A 26,966-nucleotide genomic window follows, 5' to 3' on the forward strand; every position below is an offset into this window, starting at 1 on the left:
AAAACTGCTATTCGCAAATTTCCAGATAGTCGCAAATTATTGCTCATTTTTTAAAATACTATAATATGGCTACAGCATTAAATTGTATTGATATAAAATCAAAATAAAAGCAACCAGGGAACTGATGTGATATACCCCACCCTTGGCGACTTTTTCCTGTTGGCGCCAAAAAAGTGTTGCCAAGAGAACGATGTATGACAAGATATGTCGTACATCGTTCCTGAAGATGCTTTTTTGGCACCAAAAGGAAAGATCAACAAATACTTTAAGAAGACAATCATTAAAACAACATAAAACAACAATAAACATTGCGATATATGTAACAAAGATATCAAAAACTAACTATCTTAAGAACACAATACTTAAAAGTAAGTGCACTTACCTTTTTTTTGGATTCTTTTCCCTCTACCCCAGCATCAGGCCGTGCACATATGTCCCGCTCTTACGGAAATTATCCTCTTTTTATTATTATTATTACGGTAAAATTATTAAACTGTGTTAGTTTTGACAAAAAAAACATCCTTATTTTTGCCTTATTTGATATTCTGCCCAATTAACGTCACGTACTATTTCCAAAAATTGTATAAATATGTCCTCATTTTTACACTCACAATTCTTTTTAAACAAATAATATGCCCAATAACATTGAAAATCCCCCCCCCCCCCCCGCTATTATATGCTGGTAGACTACTTTTTACATGCCTCCATGTGGATTCAATAGTGTTAGTAACAGGATCAACAAAATATAATTTGTGATTAACTGTTAAATGATTGTATCCCTCTTCCCCTAATTTATCATAAGCCCTCCAACAATCTGAGTAAACTTGTTCCTGGCAATATCCACTGTTTTATGGCTTGAAATAAGTTTCCCTCCCCCTTTCCCAAACAGTAACCAAAAAAATTCTACCCGAACCCCGTTCACCCCCCCCCAAACCCATTGTCCCTCAACTGCGAGACCCTGATTATATTTCCGCTTTCCAAATTTTGATTCATTTACTTCAGTAATTTTCCTAACCCCCCCCCCCCCCCCCCCCCTATTTTTTCGGATTTTAATTCTACATAATTTAAAATTTCTTCGTTTATATAATTTCTCCAATCTGCTAAAGTATGAGATGAAAAAAAGTATTGCTTTTCAATATCTGCAGTCTTTGTTCCTATTATTATTTCATATGTCAACAAAAATATCTCTTCTAATTTTAATTTACTTAAGCTGAATCATGAACCCCACCTAATTGTTGTTTCTTTACCACAAACTTTCCCCCCAATAACCTTTTTTCAAACAAACACAAACCCATCTGAACATCTTTTTGTTGCTTTAATTTTCATTACGGAATTACATCGATAATATAACATTTCATTTTGAATCAATCCAATTTACCTCAAAAATTCTGAAAAACATCCTTATTTTCAATTAATTTGTAAATAAAAAATCTGTTTAGCACTCCGGTACGTCCAAAGGTTGGACGACCTGACAAAAAATAAAAAGGTGACTCAGTCATAAATTTCAATTGATATTTTTCAATAACACTGCAAACAGAACTCATTTCAAACTATAAAACTCAACTAAATTTACAGAAAATAGTAACAATAAGAAGAATACTCTAAAATAAAGTTTAAATTGAAACTTTATTTTAGAGTATTCAACTTAAGATTACTTCAAATTAAAATCCTTCTAAAAGCGGAACATTTGTGCACCTACCTCCACGGACACACGTGCGAAAAGAATTAGTGCACATCTCTACTTCCCAGGTGTATTCTGCAGGGTTACTAGGGGGCTACCGGAAAATGTTTTATCGCCAACATTGGCGATTTTCAAAATGAGCTAAAAATTTAATCCTCGGCAGGGGGGGAGGTATATCATATCTGTACCGCAACCAGTAAAAAAAAATCATAACAGCAAAATCTAACCCTTTACAAAAATCGCAATCGCAAAAGTGAACCCTTATGGTGCAAAAGAATGAAAATCAGACGTTTTTTAACGTACAAAAATGTTCATTACATTTCATTTTCCTTCTTTTTATAATGTTTAAAGTCGAAATTAGCGGCAAAACACTCCGGTTTTTTCCAAAAGTAGAAACTTAACTTATACGCAGGTTTTCGATTTTTTCCCCAATTTTTCTCTTAAAAGTAGCGGGGTTGACTTATACATGAGTATTTACGGTAGTTTATAAATAGTGATTTATTTTTCTCCATTTTCATAACTTTGTTTTTAAAAATAATATTTCAAAATTTCATTCAATTTCTGTGAGCCAATTTAAATAATTATTACATTAAAAATCAGATTAATAAAGTTTTATTGTGTTAAATAGAGATCAAAATTCAAATTTTTAGTTTCTGGCCTGTATTCAGCAGGTCTTGAATTTTGCAGCAACTTTTTAAAACATTATTTTTATTTTAATACAAGACTTTTCTCCTTTGTGAAAGTTTTAAGGTAATTTTGAAGCACCATGCTGGAGGTAGAAAAACATATCAACACATCAATGCATTGATAATATGGGCATATTTATTCAAAATATCAGAATTTTACCCTGGCAATTTTTTCATAAACATTTTTTTCGATTTTTCTTTCCATGCCTTTTTTTCAGTTTATAATCTACCAGCGCAATTATCTGTGCAAACAATGTTTTTTCAATGCATAGTCTGCGAATAATACAGTTTGCCTCATTTTTTTACATTATGTGCCATGCCAATCAATATACTTAAATAAAAATAAAAATGTTTTTTTTTTAATTCTTTTGCATTTTTGTGCATGTGTATTATTGAAGAAATAACGAAAAATGTCATAAACCAATCACAGATGCTAAAATATTGCTGCACAAATATAGAAAAAGGCAAAATATTACGTATAAGACACAGTATCAAAGCAACTCAAAAGTAAGCTGAAAATGCAAAAAAAAAGGCATGTAAACGCAAAATGTGCATGAGTTTGGACATGGAAATTGAAAAATGCCTTAATAATTTACAATGAAGAAATACCATGTTTTTTTAAAAAATATGATGTTGTTTTGTTTCTTCATTGTTGAGGTTATTTCAAGAACAATTATTATTTTGTGTTTATTTTTTTTAAAGTAATATTTGAAAGAATTACTGTTAATTATAAATTTTTAAATAGTTTTTAAAAGTTTGATTGTCTAATTAAATAAAACACACACATAAATATTTTGCTGTAGTTATTGTTGTTTTTATTTTTCAAAATTTAAGATCATATAGCCTACAGTTATTTTCTTGGTGGCCTAAAATCAGCATTATCACTTGTTTCAAGTTATGGGGATTTTTAACTTTCAAGAAATTTTCAACCTCATCCAGACTTCTGTAAGCTTTCGTGGTGTATAAAAGAGTACAAATTCACTGTAATTTACCTTTTACCTTCATACAATGAAATTTGCAAAATCATAGCTGCTGAAAGAGCTATGTGATATGATACATTAAGAATTTGCATTTAAAAAGTTTTTTTTTAATAACTTATTAATTTTGAAAACACATTAATTAGCAATGGAACTGTCATGTGACAAACTTATTAAAATTTACTACAAATGAATATGTTTCATCTATGATAGCTGTTAAATACATTGTAACTTAATATTGATACTCATGAACATAATGTTTTTATAAACTAACTGATAAACTGATACTATTTTTTCTTATTTCAGCTAAAGAATTTTACACTGTTGTGTGTACATATGTATTATGTATCTGAAATCTTGACATTAAAATGTTTATCATGTTGAAAGAATCTGTATAGTTATTTATGATTTTTTATTTAATTATATAAGTTATTTAAATTTGAAATTATTATTATTATTTTTCATTTTAAAAGTTAAAACATTCAGTTCACTGAAAAAAAAATTTCAAAATAATATTTTGTCTGGGACGTTTTTCTTGGCTTGTTTTTTCAAGAAACAAAAAACAGACAACCTTGATTCTGCAAATATCTGGCATAATAACTTAGCTTGGTACCATGCTGTTACATGATGCTCAGTAGCTAAACAAATGATATAAATACAAATGTGACGACCAGCAACAGGCTCTGGGCCCTGCTAGGCTTATCCTAGTCAGTTTATATGTCCCCAATGAAGATCAATCTCCCTCTTAAAGCTATCCACCCTCTTGCTCATTACCACCTCTTCCGGTAAGCTGTTCCAAGTGCCCACGACCCTACTAAAGAAGTAATTTTTCCTAATTTCCAGGTTAGCATGAGATTTGAATAGCTTAAAACCCTTTAATGTCCTCTTGTCTTGCATTCCGTAAGGAAATTTAACCTGTTAACATTTTTCATTTTGGTAAATTAAACAACTGAATTATGTCCCCTCTGACTTTCTTTTGCTCTAGGCTATACATATTAAGCCTACTAAGTCTGTTATCATAGTCTAAACCTGAAAGTCCTCTTACTAGTGTAGTAACCCTTCTTTGAACCCTTTCCAATACTTTCCTGAGATAAGGAGACCAAAACTGAACAGCATACTCCAAATGAGGTCTTACTAAACCCCTATATAATGGCAGAAGAACCTTCTTAGATTTGTTTGAAATAGATCTATTGATAAACCGAAGTTCTGTGGCTTTGTTACTTGAAATGCTGCACTGTTGACTAAACATGAAATCCTGATTTATTAAGATACCCAGATCAATAACGTTTTCTGCCTGACTAATGACCGAACGCTGTAAATAATAACTTGTACGTTTATTTCCATGACCTAAGTTTAGCACTTGACATTTCCCTACATTGACTGCCATACCTATCCGACCACTTAGTAATATGATCTAAATCCTCTTGAAGCTGTTTTACTTGTTCCTCATTCTCAACAATCCCCATAACTTTTACATCATCAGCAAAACAATTTATGTTTCCAGAAACATTTTCATCAATGTCATTTATAAAAAAAGGGGCCCTAAAACTGATCCCTGAGGAACCCCGCTTAAAACATCACTCCATTTAGAATGATTTCCTCTCACAACTACTCTTTGTTTCCTTCCAGTCGGCCAATTCTTAACCCAGAGTAACGTTTTTCCTCCTATTCCTAGATTACAGTCGAGTCCCGACTTACGCGAGGGATGCGTTCTAAGACTACTCGCGTCAGTCGAAATTTCGCGTTGTGGAAAAATATATGTACATAAATTTTTTAGAACCGTACCGAATTCCTTTAAACACTTATAAACACCCCTCAAACTGCTTTAAAGCATTCCTCAACTATACATTACAGTTTCTTATATAAAGAACAGAACTTTTACTGTATTTAAAAAATAAAAAAGGTTTTGTTCAACATGAAATACTTTAAGATGCACAAAATGAATGATCAATGAGAGGGAAAGACATAAAATAAAGCAGCACCGTACGCACAGTATGTAGTAATAATAAAATGATGCACTATAATAGTACTATACACTGTAAAGTAGATACAGTAACATATTTATGACTTTAAAAAGGTAGATAATGATAATTTATGTTCTACGATCATTTGTGGTTCAATTTGTGACAACAGCCCCTCTTCCTGATCTCTTTAATCCATAATACAAGAGCAGCTTCTATTTTCATTTTATTTACTTTGCTAGACTGATCTGCAAGCTTAAATATTGAAACTAAGTTCTGAACTTTTACTGATATCATTTTGTTTTGACTTTTAATTGAACACATGGAAGATCCACTCATATTTACTGTTGCGCTAACATCGGCGTTTCGTAGTTGTTTAAGCATCTCAACAATTTTAGCTTTTTTTTTTAATCAAAAACTATTTTTTCTTCCCATCTTCACGAAGTGTAGATATAGGTGCCACTAAGGAACCAATATATTTCATCAACTTTAATATTTAGAATGAAAAAAATAAATGAAAGATGCTGAGCGGTTATTCGATGCACTAACAACTTGATGCGTAGATTAGTTTGATGTGGGAACTTTCGCTCTCAGTGATGCTTAAAGGGATGTAATAACATTCACGAAATCAATATTTTGTAGCCAATAACGAAACCGATACTTCTTTCTAAAAATTCGTGTTGTGGACGAAAAAATTGCGTTAGCTCTGAAATTTAACTTGGGGGAAAAAATCGCGTTGTAGCCATTTTGCGTAAGTCGAATCGCTTTGTAGGGGAGTCAACTGTACCTAGTTTGCTGAGAAGAGCAACATGGGGTACCTTATCAAAAGCTTTTTGAAAATCAATATAAACAACATTCACACACTTTTTGTTATCTAAAGCCAAGGTAACCTTGTCATAGACATGCAATAAATTAGTAGCACATGATTTACCTTTCCTGAAACCATACTGCAAACTAGCTTACAGACTATTAGTCTCTTATTAAATTCATAATATTAATTTTGATCAAAGTTTCAAAAATCTTACAAACCACTGAAGTCAGACTTACAGGTCTATAATTCCCTGCTTTGCTAAATATTTAATATCAGAAACACATTTTAGATCAGGCTTTCCTACGGTCTTGTTTTCCCTGTATTGAAAAGAATTATGGGACTTTAAATTTTTTTCTCATTAATCTTAAAGATATTTACTTGATTAATATTTATATGAGTGCTTCATTGCTTTGTTATCTGTGTGACCTTTTAGAATAAAAAACTAAATGCTTTTGGTTTTAGGAAAAACAAGCAAAAGACTGGTGCAAAGAAAACTTGCGAGGAATTTGAAATAGTTCAGCTGTCAGCCAAAGAGGAAATTAAAGAAGGTTTGTATTATAGAATTAAATTTCTATGAGGAATGGAAGTCAGCCTTGAAATGTTTTTATAGAACGCAAGAATGTAGGGTTTGCACCAAGGAAAAATGTAAGGTGGAATTATCCACCCTGACCAAAATTTAAAGTGGCTTTTTAAAATTTTTTAAATCCAAGCGGGATTTTTTTTTTTCGTAGATTTGTTTATTAGTTAGTTGATTTGATTGTTTCAAAAAAGGCATAATTCCAATGGATTTCCGAAGGACTTACTCCCATTCTGAAGTAATCGATTCAGTTAGAAAAACAACTCTTGATGCTTTAAAACATATGGTTCGGGACAAAAGTTTTCGTTTTGGTTTTCTAATCTTCCCTTTTCAAAGCTTTGACCCTCTGGCTTATAGTTTTCAAAAGTTAGCAGGTATGCTATCGCAACACCACAAATTCTGTTGGAAAATATGAGATAAAAATTTGCATACTTAGAATAAAAACATTGCAAAGCAAAATGTTTTCTAAAACTTGATCCATCACCCCACTCCCTTGAGGAACTCATTTTTGTCTTTGTAAGGTGTGAAACTTAGGAATCACTAACAATCATGGTTTTAAATTGAAATCCAGAGGCAGATGACAAACTCAAAAGAAAAAGAAAGATAAAACATTGATAGTATGGGATTATAGTTGATTCTTATTAGAGCGAAGCATCATGTCCTTTCAGTTTTTGAGGGGACATAGACACAGAACATAAGGGAGAAAATTCTTAAGATTTTTTAAATCGTTAATATTCCACATATATATAATAGCGAATGATCGAGTATTGCTGACATCATAAACAATGAAGCTCACGCCATGATATGAAAATATTTATAATTTTTGTTAGTAATATTTGACATGCAGGGAAATGCTTTATTTTGTCATGGCAAAACTGGATCTGATCACTTAACTGTTTTACTGGTAAGATCGTCATTTTAGGAGAGTGAAGAAACGAAAAAGTGGTCGGCAATGAACGCTATCTACTGGAGTTTAGGGTTAATCCACTGGAGTTAGGGTTAAAATGTCAACTATCAAAATATCACCAAACAGGCAATTACTTCGCTAAAATGTCGAAGAGTAGAAGCAGTTTTCACCTGTCATACCTTGGCGGGACACTTACTAGCAATAAAAATAATAATCATATGATGAGTTCTAAGAGAATGATACGAAAATGTAATGTTACTGTTGTATATCTCCGTTATATTTATAGGTTTTACAGATTTATACAATAAAATCATTTGGTTATTTAAAATTTAAATATTGATACAATGCATCTTGTGCTAAAGTATTTGTTCGGAGTATGGGCAAAGTAGCTTGATCAGTTTGACGCTGCAGCCATGGAAGGATCATGGATGTGCCTCCGTGTGAGGGATTGATCTGCCGTGCCCACAAGGGGCTCCAAGTTACCATCACAAATGAATAACTTCATTGTATAAGATCAGGACTTGTTTGGCCCCTGATACGAATCACAATAATCAAAGTCGATAATACTTCAACCTATAGTGTGTATGCCTAAACAGGATTTGCACTTTCACTCTTATGGTGCTTGTTTAAGATTGAAGATGCGTTTCTGGCTTTGAATTAGGAAGTAACTTTTACTCGAGTTCGATGATAGGAGCTGTATCGATTTGCTGGATTATCATTCTACTATTTAATAAAAAAATGATAAAAAATCAACAACAAACTGTTAAATGAAGTAAAAAAATTAGACTTTTTCATGTTTAGAGCAATAAAAGCAATATTTTAGCATCCTAACTCAGTACTACAAGCATTTTCAGCTTTATCAGGATTATATAGTTACTCCCAACTAGCCCCAAAATCAGGTTGGAAAATACTGTTTTACTTACTTTCTAAATGTTATTTAAATAGTAAGGCATTATCATCAAAGTCTAAATAAACCAATCATTGGTAATATTAAAATCTCAACAATCCCAGTTATCAACAGTTTTAGAAAAATTGTTGAAGTTCGGTAAAAATCACTACTTTTGTGATAATCCAACCCTCACAGGTTTCGGAAAAACTACTGAGATTCGATCCAAATTGCTAGTTTTGCGATAAATTTGCAAAAAGGGTAAAACCTCATTGCTAAGATTGATCGAACCAAAATTAGCAAGTAGGTTAATAGATAATTAAAACTAATGTTACTCAAAAAAAAAAGGCTTGCTCCCCTTCCCCCAGGACCTCAATACTAAACCTGCCCGTGCATCTGCTTACCCCTTCCATCATTTAAGGATACAGTCAAACTTTGACAACTCGAACCTCCTTATCTCAAAACCCTTGATATCTCAAAAAAAAAGTTTTTCCCCTGCATTTTGAATAAAACTCTCAAGTGTTTTAAATAGTTATCTCAAAATTAATTTTTCGGAACTCTCGCTATGTCGAAAATTTTGCCGCAGAAGCAAGGTTTAATTGATCAGGGTGGTGACAGATCAGGGAGAAGTCAGGGAACTTTATTAATCAGGGAAAAGTCAAGGAAAAATCAGGGAAATTTGAAAAAATAACAACAATTCATGAAAAATTGATTTAATAAGAATATTTTTTTTTTTTGCTTTGCAAAATTGAGTACACTAATTTCCTGCGCATTTTCCACCAATTATTTGTTGAAAAAAGTAAAACTAATGAGGTGAGATTATACAGTCTCATATTTGTGGGTTTTTTCCTCAATGTAAAAGTATTGAATCTTAACTTATTAACCACAAGTTGAACTTCACAGGATTATTGCTTCTGTGTCTGTAAAGTTGTTTATTTTACGTAGCTTTAATGATCCTTCCACGTGTTCCATGCTACGTAAAATAAATAACCCTACTGGCAAAGAGGAAGCTGTCCTTAATGACTTAGCTCAATTGCCTTTACTCATTGTCTTGAAGTAATTGGTGTAGCATAATCATTATTTCAAGAAAAAATCTTAATTTTTTAAATTAATACTGATATAAGCTAAAAAGTTATTGTTAGCATTTTTAGTTTAATTGCTAAAATTGAATGTTAAATGAAAGTCAACTTGGTTTTTTGCCATTGTATTATTCACTGTCACTTCAGCTTATACGAAGGGGTTTTTTTTCAGACTGTAAAATTCTTTATTTTAAAACATATATATATTTGGAAATTAATTATTGCTTTTATATTTCAATGTTGTTGTTCACTTTGCTATTTGTCTTTCATGATGTTCAGAGTATAGAGAGATAAGGATTGAATGAGGATTAAAAACAGTGTTCATAATACCGGGGTGTTCAGTATATAGAGAGGTCATCCAATGCTAAGTGAATAGAGCTTCACTGGGACCATCAAAATGTGGTTAGAATACTGGGGTGTTCACATTAGGGAGTGTTCAGATAGAGAGAGTCCACTGTATTAAAATTTTTTTTTTTTTTTTTGTCAAAAACCGGCAGGCTGGGGGGGGGGGACGAGTGACCCATGATCTGCCTCCCTTACATTTTCAAGGCACAAACCGCCATTGTTCACCCTTTTTTCCTGGAAAATATGAGAATAGAGGATTGGGGGGGGGGGGAGTAAGAGAATAGGAGAGCATTGGTATGAGGGGATGCTGGTGTCTGTTGTCTGTTTTCTCTAAAGATTAGATTCTTGCTCTTTTTCTTCTGGTTTGGAACACACGCTCACTTTGACAACAGGGGGTCGAAATTTTGTAGTTGACCAGTTTTCCAGTAAAAGTGTGTTTTTCTTCAGTCTTAACTCCTGCAAAATGGTTGATGAAAAGCGTGTGTTATCAATTGAGGATAAATTAAAATTTTGAAATTTATTGGAGAAAACATGCTGATGAAGAAAATTGAAATTGCTGCTAATTTTAAAATCCCTACCAGTACAACAATAATAAAAAAAAAGTCAAGCTATCGAAAAACCTATGATTAAGGAAATTGTAAAAAATGAAAATCTGCTTATCCTGAAGTAGAGGAATGTGTGCGTTTAAAATTTAGTAAATTGCTAAAAGGAATTATAGGTTTTTGACATTTATGCAATGTGATATATCTACATGTTATTGTGAGAGTTATAATTTTTTCTTATTTATCTCTCATTTATCTTCTTTTTTTAATTTTTTATACTTATTTTTTTTAAACCTTGATAACTCGAAACTTCTATTATCTCGATTTTTTTCCCCTTCCCAAGAGATTCGAGATATCGAGGTTGCACTATATTAAGTTTTACAAAATTTCAATTGTTTAATGTTTTCAGTTTAAGTAAAATACGTCAAACTTTTAAGAAGACATTCTAGTTAACAATGTGAGTAAAATTTCAATAGTAAATGCTTTTATGCTTCTAATCATAGATTAGCAAACAAAAAAGTGTTCTGTAGAAAGTCATTCGTTATTAGTAATATGTGCTTAATAACTGCATATTGGTATCTTTGAAAATAGTATAACCTCTTGTTGCATTGTTCCTTATTGTATCTCTCATTTGAAATACATCAACGATTTTCCTCAGTCTCCTTAGGATTTTTTTAAAAAATTTTTTGTTAAGTTGCTTAAAATTTGACATCAGTGAAGAACATTATTTCTCAAGAGAAGTATTTTCTTCTTTATTTAATCAATAATCATTTTTTATGCAAATTAATATTTAATGTATTGCAAAATTTAATAAACTCCCTTTTTCCTCATTCATTCCCATTTTTGAAAAGATGAATTGCTACCTGAAGAAGAAGAAGCTTTAATTTTAGCGGATAGTTTATTGGAGAAAGCCAGAAGTATAAGAAGTAAAAACAAAGTGAGTTATTTGAAATATTTGAAGTAACTAAAAATCATTCAGAATGAAAAAAAAATTTCTGAATGAAATTACAGTTGTACTTAAAAACAGTAGTAAAAGGATGACGTTGTAAATGCATTGCAAAATGATTTTCAAATGAATTTCGGAAATACATTTTTATCTTGAAATGCCCTTGCACCGTTTATTATTTCTGTGTGTCTGAGTCGTTTTTGCTTGTATTAAGAAAGTACTTCTGCTGGGACTTTTGAATGTACCTTAGACCATTACTGATTCCTCTCTATAATCTAGTGAGAAATGCAAACACCTGGTTTGCGTTTTCAAAACTAGAAGTTTCAAACTTTTGCCCGGACACCTTTTTGACCTTTTTTTTCTTATCAGATTAAAAAAATCTGTTTTTTGTTTTTTCAATGTGCTCCATTAAAATTTTTTTCTGGTTACGCCACTACACACAGGGGCAGAATTCAAGCAAGTTTGGTCAGAACTAGACACAGGAGAAGTGTCTTTCGTTTGATTCTTAACAGTTATGTTCTCAGAAATTGTAACTGCTTCAATGATACAAAGGAAACTAATGTTTTGGAGACTTAGAGCGAGGAACATTTTCGTGCCCCAGGAAAAAATAGAGAATTATTGCAATGATTCTCTATTTTGTATGTCTATGACTGTGTACCTATGATACACAAAATGAGGATGCGCCGCAAGGCCCCCCTGATTTTATATAATACTAGTGATACCCGCACGGCTTTGCCCGTAATAGAAAAATCAAAAAGCGTTTTGGTTCGCCTGTATATTTACAAATAATGCATGGTGAATTTTCTCGCCAGTTGGTTTGTACCCATCTTACTGTTCCACGTTATGATAATTTCGTATCTCGCCAATTGGCTTCCTCCCATGCTACGGTTCCACGTTATGATAATTTTGTAATTTACTCGTCCATCTCATTTTTTTTTTCTTAAAATTGGAATAGAAAAGAACCACATCGAATTTTCGAAAAATCGCTTCGAGGTGCACACCCCCATGCTACAAACTAACTTTGTGCTAAATTTCATGAAAATCGGCCGAACGGTCTAGGCGCTATGCGCGTCACAGACATCCTACAGACGTCCTCCGGACAGAGAGACTTTCAGCTTTATTATTAGTAAAGATAATGGATTTTGTACGACCCTCATTTCACGTGAATGTTGTCGTGTTTCCTCGAAACGAGGGCTCCTTGCGGCGCCCCCTCATTTCATGGTGCCTGGGAGGATTGCCCGCTCGCCCCCCTCTTGGGATGGCCCTGTTTGTAGATATTGCAAAATACTTTCCATGTTAAGAACGCCTAATTTTGATTTTACTTTTATTTTTGCATTTACAGCAGACAGCTATGATTATGGGGAAATTAATTTGCAAGAATTTATTCTTGGTTATTTCTAATTAATAATGTCTGAGCTACACCACAGTAAATTATATTTTTGATTATTTATACCAAGACCTATTTATGTATTGAATTTTTTATAATAGTTCCCTATAGAAATCTCTAAGTAAAAGGAAATGAAATTACAAGATTTTACTCTTCATTATTTAATTAGTTACGAAGAAATTTGGTACAAATATGAATATTAAACATTCCTTATATAACAATTAATTTATAAAATCTTCATGATTTTCGTGAAACAAAATTGTTTTTCTTTTGTTAATGGTAATAAAAACCAAAAAAAAAAACTTTTTCAAACCAAAAAAAAGGGGGAGTGTTGGTTTAAAAAAAATTTTTAAAAACGTTTTTACATCAACCCTGGTGAATGGCTGAAATGTGATAAATGTTGACATTGGCCAGTGAATGTTGACATTTACATAGCCTAGACATCTGCCCAAGGCTGCATATTTCCGGTAAATGACTGGTGATACTGATATTTTTCAATTTTATTCTTTCACTGTAACATATGCTTGGAAGTTTTACCGCATCAAATTTTTTTTCATTAAATACTGTATTTAATATTGATCTGAATATTAACTAGAATCTCTTTAGAAACATCTGTTTCATGTTCCAGTGTTTGTCGCCAAATTCGTTCCACAATACTTATCGCATATGTTATATTTTCAGGTGACCCTGAAAAAGAAATTGGAAGGAACAAAAAATCATAAATTACAAGCAGATGCATCAAATTCAAACGTATCTATAATCTCTTCAAATAAACTTGAATGTTTACTTAGGATAGCTAACAGTGACTACAAGCTTAGTGAAAAGAAACCACCTCGTAGCAAAAGCTCGACTTTGCCCCTGTCCCAGAAAACAAATGTCGTACCTCGCTCAAAATCAGGCATTACCTTACATGCTCCAGGAAATATGAATAAACGTGCTGAAATTTGTTTGAAAAAGAACTCATTTACGAAGGAGGGTGGAAAATGTGCCAAAGAAACAAATGCTGTGGTTGTTTCAGCTTTAACTCCATCTGTTCATAAACTTCACATTGGTAAAATATGTTTGAAATATAAACCAAGAGAAGAAAAACAGAGCACATCTGTGTGTAGCAATATCTCTGAAGGTAATTTATATTATATCAATGATGGTTTCATTTTTCATGCTCTAAACTAAATAAGTGTTTTAGTTTGATGCTAAATCGGATAATATTTATTGAATCCATTTTCTGTCGTAATCTTTGTAACTTTATCAAAATTAATGATCAATTATTGTTGCAAGCAAACAATAAGAATTGAAGCACACTGGAAGGATCTTTTTCAATGCGTATTGAAATATATACCTTCAAGTGTTTCTAAAGGGTAGAGATGCACCGAATATTCAGTGGTATATTGCATTTTCGGCAGACAAGCAAAACATTCGGTTAGGCAAAATACTTTACTATTCGGCAACAAAATAATAAAAAACTTTAAACTTTCAGCAATCTTTTATTTTTTATACAATAAATTTTAAAGTTATTGCATAGTACAATAGTAGTTCAAGCTGTTAATTATTAATATTATCACATACAATGATAATTTAATGTAAGAACGAAGTAATTTTAATGTTAACACTCGGATGTTAAATTGAAATTTTGTTGCTTTTTAATTTTTATTTAAGTTTACGTCACATTGCGCTAACCTTCTTATTATTAACTCATTTAAATATGAAGTAGGACACCAGGGGAAAAAAAGCAACACAATATAAAATATGTAAAGTAAATGGGGTGGTTTCCTTCAGTCAAAAGTACTACTTTTAGTCATTGAAATGGATACAATGAGCAAAAAAATTACATGGACCCAGAAAATACTTTCATTTTCCCAACAGTTTTTTTAAAATTATTTTTTTTAATGTCCGATTTTTCAAACAAGGCATGATCTTTACAGGGCCCGACTAACTAAACATGAGGCCCAAGGCCCACAATAATTTGGAGGCCCCCTAAAGGCTATTATTTTTAAAATGTGTGTATTTTTTGTATATTTGTAATGCTATGCATAATTCTTTAAGTAATTTGGGGCCCCTTAGGAAGAGGGGGCCCCAGGCCTAGTAGGCCTGTGCGGTAATCAGGCCCTGGTTCTTTATAACATCACAAATGATGCACTTTGCCACATCTTTCTACTACGTTTCCACATTATGATAATCAAGCAGCGAATTAAAATTGCACTCTACACTTGCTACCAACCATATCGTCGCCAATACACCTGAGTAAAGATGCGAATCAAATATTTTGGACCGTGAATGGCAACATTGAATGGCATTTCATCATTTGTGATGTCATCGGCAGAAGCGTTAAACGATGAAAGAGCACCGATTTAAGTATTTTTTTTTAAATATTAAACTTAAAGAAATTATTTAAAAAATGATCAGATTCTATGTTTTTAAGCATGCTATTTCCAAAAAAAAATACTTCTAAAATTTTGGAAACAACCCCATTAACTGCTGTTTTTTTAATTAGAAAATGGCTGTGATTATAGATTACTTGTTTTTTCAAGAACTGCTATTGCCTGCTGCACCTATGAGGTGTCTTACATGGACTGTATTTGAGCAGTCATCTGATAGCTTGTAACCTGCCAATGTTAAGCTTACGATCATAATGAAGTCAGTTCATGCAGATGTAATTTTTTCTAATAGAATTTCAACCATGCTTCAGTGTACAGTACATGCCCTTGTAATCATTGCACAATATAAGATCTTAAATCCGAAACACTTGGGGCTGCAACCTTTCCGGATTTTTGATCCTCACTCAAAAAAAAAAAAGACCTAAACTATAGTATTGGCACGTTTTTGTAATTTTTTCTTTTTTTTTTTTCTCAATGAAAGCATACTTGAGTGTGCTGAAAAAAATGGCGTCTGCGTGTGTTTTGGGGATGTTGCTTTTTGTTATTGTGCATTATATGATATGCCAATCAATATAATAAATCATATTTATACTGAAAAATAGGTGTGCATTTTTGCTCAATATTCCCATACTCTGTAATGATTACAAGGACATGCAATTTAATAAGGTGTTGCATACAAATGAGAAAATAAAGAAAAACGTTGTAAATCGAAAGCGGAAGCTAAAACATAGCTCCATGATTGCTGCAAATCTCTCGTGTTACACATGTGGCATTGAACCAATGTAAAAATAAGCTCTTAGTACAATATATTTTTAACAAGCAATAAACGTTTGTTAACAAATTTGAACACTTAAAGTGTACAAAAAGGGGGGGGGGTAGGGGAGAGAAGTATGCTTTTTTTAATTTAGGGGGAAAAAGCTCCAGTTTTTTGGGTGATTTCAGGATTTTGAAATTGGGGCGTGAAAAATTTCATTTTTATCATATTTCCAGGTTATACTTTCAATGTCAGTTATACATTTAATTGTGTACTCTAAAATGAAGTTATTTTAAAAGAAAATTATTTGTCTTTATACTTTAAATTAAATATATTTTTTAATTTTTCTGTAAAAAAGTTAAGGTTCATTTTTTTTAAATAAAAATAAGTATTTATTTCATAAAAAGTAATATATTTATGTAATTATAACTTCTAAGCAATTTTATTTACCCAGATTAGATGTTACTCAAAATGCCAAAAAGAATTGTGACGAAGAACACCCTACAATGAAATGTTTTATTCAAGAGCTTAAAAGTAAGTTACACAAATGCTACACTATAGTTGGGGCAAAAATAACCCGGCAGCGTCATAATGCTGTGATTAGGATCTGTGCCTCCTTCACAATGCTGCCATGTTAGGTTTGCCCCAATTATAGTATTTATTTTTCCATGCTTGAAAATAGTGACAGTACAGTAGAACCGTAGCGCACCATGCTTCACTATACTTTGGCATTAGTGACGCTGCAGGTGCCATTTTGTCTCAGGACATTTTGAGAAGTAGATTAAAAACTCCTCTTTTCTTTCAGTTGCAAAATCTATACGGTTTCGTGAGTTTGAATTTTTTTTTCAACAATATACATTTCTGCATTCTGAGCTCTTTATGTTCAAGAAAAATGCAGTAAACCCTCGTTTTACGCTGTTTCGATTATATGGGGTTTAAGATTTGACACCTTTATTTTATTTTACGCTGATGAGTTTCGGATGCGGCAATGCAAACAGATAAAATTTTCCCCTCTTTCAAAATCCAAACTGTTAAAGATTGCAGATTACTCGTAATCAGCTGCATTTTAGCGTGCTAATAATCGTGCTTGGACCACTGTATACATTTTATGAGATTGGTTCCAGAACTCTTTCCAGAATTCAAGTTATTAAACTCACACAGTTCAGAACTCACTAGAAAAAGAGCTTTTAGGAGTGACAAAGGAAGTCAAAACCAACGAGGACACCAATGTCGGTGACGCACAAACAAAAATGTTCACATTGAAAATTTTGAGCCATTCCTAGACAATAGAAATGATCTTTCTGATTTGTTAGTGAAGGAAGATTTTACCATGGAAATGACGCAAGTGATCATGGATGCGTTAATGCTCTGCAAAGAATTACCGAGAAATATTCTTAATTACTGCCAAAAGACAACCATAGCCAGCTCTTTATAAACATCACACGATATTAATTTATGTTTTCTTTATACACGTTGTGCATAAAAGTCAATATAACCACACATTAAACTTATTATACAATTAGTCATCACTAGAATGAAGTATTTTGTGATCTACGGAACTAAACCCCTATTTTAACACTAGTATTAGGTCTCAATTTATGCGGATTTGATTTACGCGGTATTTCCGAGGAACGTAACCCCCATGCAAAACAAGGGTCTACTGTATGCACTGCCTATTTAATGTTGTATATATGGTATACTTATTGTTCTTTTGTACACTGGCCCAGCAAGAAACATTTTATTGGAGAAGGGATGGAAGTGGTAGGATGCTGAATAAATCAGGATGGATTTTGATTTCTTAAATTTAGTTCTCTATTCTAATCAATATTTCTAGTTGTTTTATATGTATTCCTTTTTCAGCATTCCTTGTAGATAATTGAGAAGGTCAGTATCACGATTTGGGTCCTGGGATGGAAAGATTAGCTATGTGGTACACACGCGCTCAATTTTACCATTTCTTTGTGGCTACGAAAAAAGTTTGTAAGAACTAGAGTTCGTAACATCAAAATGTATCGGAAGCCATGTACAATGCATGGTGCAGATATTTCTACAACAAGTTCTATCAGTACTAATTGATATTTTTTGTTTTGCTCCAAGTAGAAAAAGTGTCTAAACAGAAGTACGGATTGTAAAATCTAGGTCTGACCACTTTTTTTTCATAAAAATAAAAGTAAAGATGGGGAAAATTGAAACTACAATTTAACTGTAAGAGATATCTCCTTCCCTGACATTTCATACCTCTGGTGGCGGAATTCTTAGGAATCAGCTACTTTGGCCTTACGTTTTGTAAAAATAAAATTTTTGCCATTTCCAATTCATAAAAAGAATGAAATATTACATTGCTTTAGTGGAAAAATTTTTAGGACTAAGGAATAGTTTGTAAAATTGTGAGTTTAAATTAGAGTTTTGTATAACCAAGCTTCAACTGCAGATAAAGAAAGCTTATTTATTTTTCAGACTGAGAATAAATTTACAATTATGTGTTTAAAAATATTGGCAAATGAAATTGTTAAATTTTTATTAATTTCAAAGTTGGCAAAACTGATGTTTTGTATGTTAAAATCAAAAATATGTTGATATGACATTGATTCAATATAAAATTTGTTTATATTAATTTTAAAATCAAGTTTTTCCTATTTTTTTCTAGGTAAACTAGATGCTCAAGCCTCTTACATATCAAAATCGTGTATATGGTATCCATTTTTAACCTTTAAAAGTTAGTGGTGTTTTATACTTAAGGAACTTTTTAATTTTTATCTTAGAGTTTCAGACTCAGCTCGATTAACTAATTACAGCTCCCGAAAAGTTTTTTTCTTTAATCTATTTAGTTAGTTTAAAATTTGCATTCTAAAATATTTCAATTCAATAAAGGGAAATGAGACAGTGAGAAGCAAATGAGGGATACAGTAGAAGACCGTTATAACGCCGACTTATATAACTCAATTCTCTATAAACCGCACTACTTTTCAGGAGTAAACAATAGGTTTTGAAGTCTAAGAAATCCCTCTGTTTTACTTTGCAAACATAAAAATTGTTAGGCAAATTAAGTTTTGAGACAGTTTTTCATCTTTCCATCTTAATTCAAAGCTTTTAAATTGAAAATGAGTACTCATAGTAAACAGAAAATACCAGATGGCTCTTGAAAATGCAGCTGTTGTGCAAACCATGAAGCTAGTAGAAGTGCAGGATAATGCACTTTCTTTTGATTGTGAAACATATTTGTGAATGACTAATTGTAATATGAGTGCTTTAATACTCATTGCAGATAAAACTCATTCTGAAGTGCCAATATATAGATATATTCTGAATATTAGTTTCAAAATTTGTGAAACGATCTATATAACGCAAAAACCTGTATAACGCAAAAGCTCTAGTCCCAAGGTGTGCGTTATAATGGTCTTCTACTGTATTTTCCAGTTTTAAATAAAACAGCTTTAAAGTTGTGGTCCTAAGTAGGTTTTTATTGAAAAGTTTTTTTAAATCAAGCTGAATAGTTGCACCTATCAAGGCTACTCGTACTATCTCTTGCCCCGAGACAGAGAAGAGGTTCACCCACCATTTGTACTGGTTACTCCAAATTTTTAATTTTGTCACTTGCATCCATTTTGCTTCTCACTGCCTCAAATGTCAACAGTATGGATGAAACACACAAACAGATTGGATTACAGTCAACCCTCGTTTATCGCGGTTAATTCGTTCCAGACTTTACCGCGATAACTGAATTTCCACGAAGTAGGATTCTGTATTTCTGAACCGAATATTTTACTTATTAGAGCACATAAAACTTACAACTATTTAAATAGGTTTTCAAGATAGAGCACCCTAAACATAACAGCACCCTTAGCCACCATTACATTTGTAGTATTCAAAATATTGCACAAAATAATACACTAAACTAAAAAGAAACCACTTTGTTAATTATTGGGAAATAAACTATACACACACTTGTAGTTCTTATACACGACTACTAATCTATGAAAAAAGCTCAACCTGTTTGATGATGAATTAATTGCCAGGTTAGTGATCGTATGTGCCCCCGTTTTTCCTCAACATTCATCCTCATTAAAGGGATTACGTACACAACTTTAAAAGCTAGTACATTGTTGAACACCATCTACATTATAGATGTATTTATCCCCTAGCAATAACACAGTGATTTATACTTTTCAGTCAGTGCTTAACGGTTAAAATGAGATAGTGATTCCCTTCACTTTCTTCGAAGATTTTATACCTCCACTCCCTCAACTAGTACAGCTGCAGCTCCGGAAAAGAGCTCACATTACTTAAAAGACATACTTTGTTATTTTTTTGTAGTAAAAAGTTTACACAAGCACTTAAAAAAGGTTAATTACAATATTTAAAAAAAAACTGCGATGTAGTGAAGTCGCGAAAGTCGAAGCACGAAGTAGCGAGGGACGACTGTATTGAGTTCTACCTATTAATTTATCAGAAAGGTAGTTCTAAAACTCGTTTCATTTCACTTCAATAGCCCTTTTCTAAATTTTTAGGAAATAGATTTACAGATTCTCAATGCTCTTTAATAATTCTTAATCAATTCAATTTAACTGCAAAAGCCTTAACGTTGTCATTCAAGCAACTTTTCTGAATTACTAGTTACAAATCTCACTGTGTATCATTGGTTATGTTTTTCCTTAATGCCTCATATTTTTAGGTGATGCTCTGTTACATTTTTACTTGGGTTATCAAGGCAATTTTTTTCCTTCCCAATATGAAATGCGAGACATTGCTGCTATGCTTTAACCAAAAAAAAATAGAAATGTTTCTGACAAAAGTAAAATTTTTTCTTCTTCCTGTGTTTTTGAGTCCTTTAGTACTGAAATCAAGTCCATTAAGGGCATAGGCTTTGATAAAAGTATCAATTTCCCCCATAGCCCAAGCCATGGATTTTTAGAGACTCATTGCAAGCAACACAAAAAGAAACTCATAACTACATGATTGTAAAGGCATAATTCTGGTTACAGAAAACATCATCATTATTAACAGAAAACCCTGTGACTTACAGTGCGAAAGATGAGAGCATAATACAGTTAAACTCTTTTAATATGACCAGAGTTAATATGAAGTCATGGCTATAATGAGCGCTTGGTTTGTTATTTAATTAAGTTTAAATTTCCGCGCATAATGTCTGGGCTAAGACGAGCAGAAATTTTGGATTGCAGATCAGTAAAAATACTGTATCAGTATAACTGTCTGTTTAATTTAATAAAAATCTCATGTATAATAATTTTACTCCCCTGAGGAGGTCAACGGCAGTAACTGCAAAGTTTTCGTTTGTCATCTACCTTAGGAACTGTCCGTAAATAGTGTCACACTTTTTTTCAACATTTTATTAGAGCCCTCCCCAAGGGCGCCCGTATAGGGGGCAAGGGGGGCTCAAGCCCCCCCTTTTGCAATGAGAACTTCCTTGCTTTTAGTGCTTTTTTCATTACAAAAATGTATAAAAATTTCTTTTCCACCCATTAATGAATAAGTTATTAAAAATATCAAATTTTAATATCTCTAATCTGTACTGAAATCGGTTTCCATGGGGAAAATATTCTGCTAAATCATGGGGAAAATTTTTCCGCCCCCCCCCCCCACCGCCCTTAAATTTTTGCATATGGGCGCTTTTGCCCCTCCCCCTGTTCTCACAAAGTGTCACACTTCACCTTACGCTTCACCTCCCCGTTTTGTCACAGGTCATGCTATTTTTCATACACATATTTTTATAACAAATATGTTGTGTCACACTTTGTTTTACTTCCTCCATCCCCCTGTCACAAACTCAATTTTTCAAGCCTCTCTCAAAGCATGACATTGTTTATAGACAGCCCCTTACTGGAGATTTCATGCTCAAACATGATATTTTTTGGTCCTGCTCAAATTAAAGCATGAAATGAACTTCAAATTTAAATATTTTAGTAGTGCTTGTAAAAAATCCAAAACATGTTTCTTTAAATATCTCTAAAATTCATTTTTGCGGATACTGAGATTTGCCTTGCCGTGGCAGAATAATACTACCCTGGGTAAGAAAGCAGCAGTATCTACGATTTTTTTTTCTTTTCATTTTTATCAGCTATTTAACTTTTGCACAAACTTGCCTATTTAAAATGGGCTGAAAATCAAGCATGAAAAGGAGGTCAAGTTCCAGCATTTGACTAGTTCTTTGTCCCACCCCCTCAAAGAACTAGTAAAATATTAGAATTTGACGAATGGAGGGGTGTCAAAAACAAGCGTCTTCAAATATCTCAAAAACAACTCATTTTTGTCAATGCTGCTGTTTACCTGCCCATGAGAGAATAAATAAACGTTGCTAATAATTACCAAGGTCTTTTAAAGTAGCATTCATTTGAGGGGGGGGAGATATTTAAAAATGGGGATCTTGATTGTTAAAAAAAAAATAGGTTAGTTGAACTTTTATTATAATTTGGTTATTTCTAAGTTAGTGCTATGTATAATGGGCGATGAATATGAAAAGGGATAACTTATATATTTATCTTCCATTTTTAGGTCAAGAATATTTATTGAGCAAACTTCAATGCAAATCTTTTTGCAGTTTCCAGAAGGCATATCAACTAGTTCATAGATTGCAGGAAACTATGTTTTGGATTGAATTTTTTTGTCTGATTGCAAAAGAAATTTTACCACATTTACTTGAATTTGATGGAAGTGATTTGTAAGTGACATTTTCTATAGAACTTTTTAATAGAGAACCATTTAAGTTGAATTTCTGAAAAATACCATCAACCCTACAGCCATGCAGCATAAAGATGCTAAAACCTACCAAAGTTTTGTTTATAATTGAAGTTACATGTGTATTTCATTTAATGTGGAGTGGAGTTAAGTTAACATAAAAATTCTGCTATTTGCTGCGATATCATAGGTTCTGCTCTGAGAATTGTCATCACCTTTTGTTAGTTCTTAATATTCATGTTAAGTGAAATTTATTCAAAGAAAAAAAAGCCATTAAAATAATTGGTAAAGGTAAATAGGCTTTTTTAGTGTAAAATTGGAACCTTTAATGAGGGTAATTTTTAATTTTGCCCTTTTACGATAAGTTTTAAACAAGACAAAGCTAAAAATATTCATTCAGACAAGGTTAGTTGAAGAACTTGAAGTTCAGACTGAAAAGTTTGTTTTTCTTGTTAGAAACTATCACTTATAAGACAGCAACTTTTTTAAAACTTTTTTTTCCTGATATCACATAGTTTATAAATTATTTTTAATAAAATGAGTTTTAATATTGCAGTTTAAAAATAGAACATATCAGCCTCTTAACTACCCTTGTTCTGTTTAAAAAAGTAAGCAAAATTATGTACTGTTCATGCAGTTAACTGAACTGGGATTAATCCATGGGGTTCGCAAGAACCTCTATGGCAAAAGGCCTTTGTTGGGTCACTCTACATCCAAAAGTTCACTTTTTGGCATTGAAAAATGGTTTCCTTAAAACCCCAAATCAAGTGTCTTCAACTTCTTACAACATTTGTGGCTTTATTATGCTGTTGTTTTGTGATTATTAAAAACTGTGTCAGTTATAAAATCCTTCATAAAAGTACAGATGCTATCCTTGATATCTTTCGTGTACTGTAAGCAGAAGTTTAAGATCGATTTTTATAAATGATTTGATGATTACAATTACTCAGTTTTAACAGAGCTTCTATTTTTCTAGGAATAGAAAAAAACTGTGCAATTACTTCAAGAGTATTTTTGTCAGCGCATCCCAAAGACTGCCAATGTTTATTTCAAAATAATAGATTGAATTGACGATTTGTCTAGCCAAATTGATGTCCTCTAATGCATTAGTCAGATGCAAAGGGTTTTCCCATTTCTAAAAATGTCTGTATATTTATTGAAATAAATTGTTTACTTTCTTAATAAATTGTCTTATCATATATTTTCGAGTATTTCATTCAAATATGAATATTTGGAATAAATATAATTTAGAAAAGTTATTGTAATTTTACAATAATAAATAATTTAGAGTAACTGTCAGTGTTTAAAAAAAATTCTTTGAAAATATCAATTTCATCTTACAGTTAGACTTGATACGTAGTACATGCTCATTCTTGATGATGTTTTCGCTATAGATAGATTTTTAAAAAGAAGTTGTGCCCTTGCTCTTAAGAGAATCCATTCGGTCAAAATTTTTGCACTTATACCGGGACTAAATTTGGTGAAAAGGTTGTGATCCTTACACGCGGATCTAGACGCTAATGATCCGTATCCACGGATTAACTATCCGGCACATCACTAATTGTTAGCATTTCCATTGAAAATCTAGAAATAACAAGATACTACAATACCAAATCTTTCACAGAACTTGCTTCCGGAAAAATTCTTTCCTTTCCTTTCCCCAAAGCTTTTTTTTTTAAAATTACATCATTATTTCCCAAAATATCACCATCCCTACTAGCAAAATTTCTTGCATCAACCTTGACAGATCTTGATATTATATGGACGGCGTCAATATTGACGTGTTTCATACTGCATAAAGCTTGCATAAAGATTAAAAAGCAATATTACAATAACAACACGTATGCAACATTGCATTCATCTTAAAATATCAATATTGATATTACCTTAAAGTAACAATATTGCATACATGCTGTCTCCATCAAGGTAATTAGTACATAATAGAACAGGTGGACCTTCGTCGATACTTGCGCATGCGCACAGTTCTTTCTACCCAGCGTCCCTCGCATTGCTGGTACATTTTCCTCCTTCGATTCAGTCGGTTCAGAGCACGTGGCGTTGCAATCTTTAGGCTTCGTTAAGTTGGTTGCTTAGTTATTAGTGTGGAATAGTATTGTTTTAGGAATAACTTATGAATGACTGATAACTGCATTTGTTTATTAATGTAGTAAAGTCATATCGCAGACGATGTGCGATCAATGTTAAACAAATAAATAAATAGATAAAACACCTTGCAAACGTTCTGATTTCATACTGTCATGTCAATGTATCCTGACATTTTCCTGTCATATCAATACGTATGCAATATTACAAAGGCAGCCTACCTTGTTATTTTCCTGATATTATGCTGCATACACCTTGTCAGTCAATATTGTGGCAGCCTGCTGACAGCATAAATGGAGTAACATAACAAGATTGAGGCAGCATTAATGCAAGATGATTTTTCTTGCATGTCAACCTTTATGCAATACTGAGGCAAGATATTTTGCTTACTGGGATTAAGAGGTTGGAGGAAGGCCGTAGTGTGACAAGTGTGGCTGCAGAGTTCGGAATTGCTCACAGCATCGTTTCACGACTTTGGTGACAATTTCAAACTACAGGAACAGCTATCCGGGGGTTCAGTAGTGGTCGTCCACGAAGAGTCACACCCGCAGATGACCGGTATATTGTCTTACAGGCCAGAAGAAACAGGCGGCACACAGCGGGAGAAATCGCTAGACACACGACACAGGCGACTGGACGACCGATATCGCGTTTTACTGTGGCCAGAAGACTGCACGGTGGTGGTCTGTTTTCACGACGCCCTATACGGTGTGTACCTCTAGCGCCTGCCCATCGGAGAAGGCGTTCTCTGTGGCGCCGGGAACACCGGAATTGGAGAGACAATGAATGGGGACGAGTACTCTTTACAGATGAGAGCAAATTCAGTCTGAGTAGCGATTCTCATCGCATACTCATCTGGAGAGAGCGGGGAAGCCGCAATCATCCTTCGAACATCATTGAAAGGGACAGGTATGGAGGTCGCGGTGTTCTCGTTTGGGGAGGCATCATGCTTGGTAGTCGTACAGACCTTCACGTCTTCGACGCAGGTTCAGTCAACGGGACCCGTTATTGTAGAGATTCTTCTTCCATATGTGCGTCTTTTTAGAGGCGCTATGGGTCCACAGTTCCTTTTCATGGACGACAATGCGCCATGTCATCGCAAAGTAGCTGCCGAACAGCTCTTAGAGAGTGAGGATATTGAACGTATGAATTGGCCGGCACGATCTCCGGATCTCAATCCCATCGAGCATGTATGGGATTTTCTAGGCAGACGCTTGGCAGCTCGTACCTTACCACCAGTAACGATTCGGGAGCTTCGATTGGCGCTGCAAGACCAATGGGCAGCAATGCCTCAACAACTCATTGACACCCTCATTCTCAGCATGGGCAGACGCTGTGAAACCTGCCTAGCAGTCGGGGGAGATCATATCCCCTACTAAAGACCTGATGTTTCTTGCTGGACATCCATCACAGGGATGTACCGGCCTTCAGTCGCATTGCGCTCCATGCTACTTTTTCAATAAAGCTTCTTTTTATCCCTCTGATTTCTCTTTTAGCAAGTGTTGCTTACATTACACATGTCCTTACGTATTGGGGATTTTACGGTATTAAATGTGTTGATTTGGAAAGCTTTTGTACAAAGTTATATTGAAAAAACCGTCTCGTCCTTAATTTTTGCACACCAGTGTATATAGCGGCTCTAGACACCACCTCCTAGGGCGCGTTTATAAACTCTTGATCTTCGGTTGTTCCGTTCTCGACCGGTCGCGGCTCTGACGTCACGGTCATCAACTGAATCGAAGGAGTTTATAAACAAACGCGCGGTCGTTCCGGTCGATTTCGCTTATTTGCGCAATGGATACATTTTGAAAGTCAGTGTTAAGTACTGTGAAACTGAAAGTTCGCTTTTAAAATTCAGGAATAATAATATCCTATTGTTGTTTTCGTGCTAGTCTAAAGAAGAGGCATGTAAAAATTCAATCGGATTAAATTTAAGTATTCTGTGGCTTTCTCTGAATGTTCCTGAGAAGATGACTTAGTTTAATCGTCAATTTATAATCAGGGAAGCTTTGGGGAAAAAAAAAAACAAGGCTGCAAGAGCAGCTTATTCATTAGCTCTTATTTGAATTTGATTGATATTTAGCTTTCATTACTAATTTTGTTGAGTATGCATTATATCCGTAAGAATCGAAGAAGGTTTTTTCAAAAAGCGTTTTGTTTCAGTCTTTATTTTGTTTTCAACGGAGCATCGTTTTTTTTTTTAAATATAAAGTTAGTCAATACTACGCTACTGCATCAAACGAGCTTTATTATGGA

General features: G+C 33.3%; 1 protein-coding gene across 2 annotated transcripts in view; it reads left to right on the forward strand.

The window, feature by feature from the left end:
- LOC129233744 (uncharacterized) overlaps nt 1–23,787 on the forward strand; it is a 28,819-nt gene extending 5,032 nt beyond the window's left edge. Inside the window, exons 3-9 of one of the 2 annotated variants that reach the window (XM_054867720.1) lie at nt 6,579–6,664; nt 11,304–11,389; nt 13,467–13,908; nt 16,374–16,448; nt 18,562–18,630; nt 22,425–22,590; nt 23,584–23,787. In XM_054867720.1, coding sequence (XP_054723695.1) covers nt 6,579–6,664; nt 11,304–11,389; nt 13,467–13,908; nt 16,374–16,448; nt 18,562–18,630; nt 22,425–22,590; nt 23,584–23,665 — 1,006 coding nt within the window. In that variant the 3' untranslated portion in view covers nt 23,666–23,787. The remainder of the gene's footprint in view (nt 1–6,578; nt 6,665–11,303; nt 11,390–13,466; nt 13,909–16,373; nt 16,449–18,561; nt 18,631–22,424; nt 22,591–23,583) is intronic. The other variant, XM_054867722.1, reaches the window with a different exon arrangement.
- The last annotated feature ends 3,179 nt before the right edge of the window (nt 23,788–26,966 follow it).

This window comes from Uloborus diversus, unplaced genomic scaffold (assembly GCF_026930045.1).
Source record: "Uloborus diversus isolate 005 unplaced genomic scaffold, Udiv.v.3.1 scaffold_679, whole genome shotgun sequence".
In the NCBI taxonomy this organism is placed as follows: Eukaryota; Metazoa; Arthropoda; class Arachnida; order Araneae; family Uloboridae; genus Uloborus; species Uloborus diversus.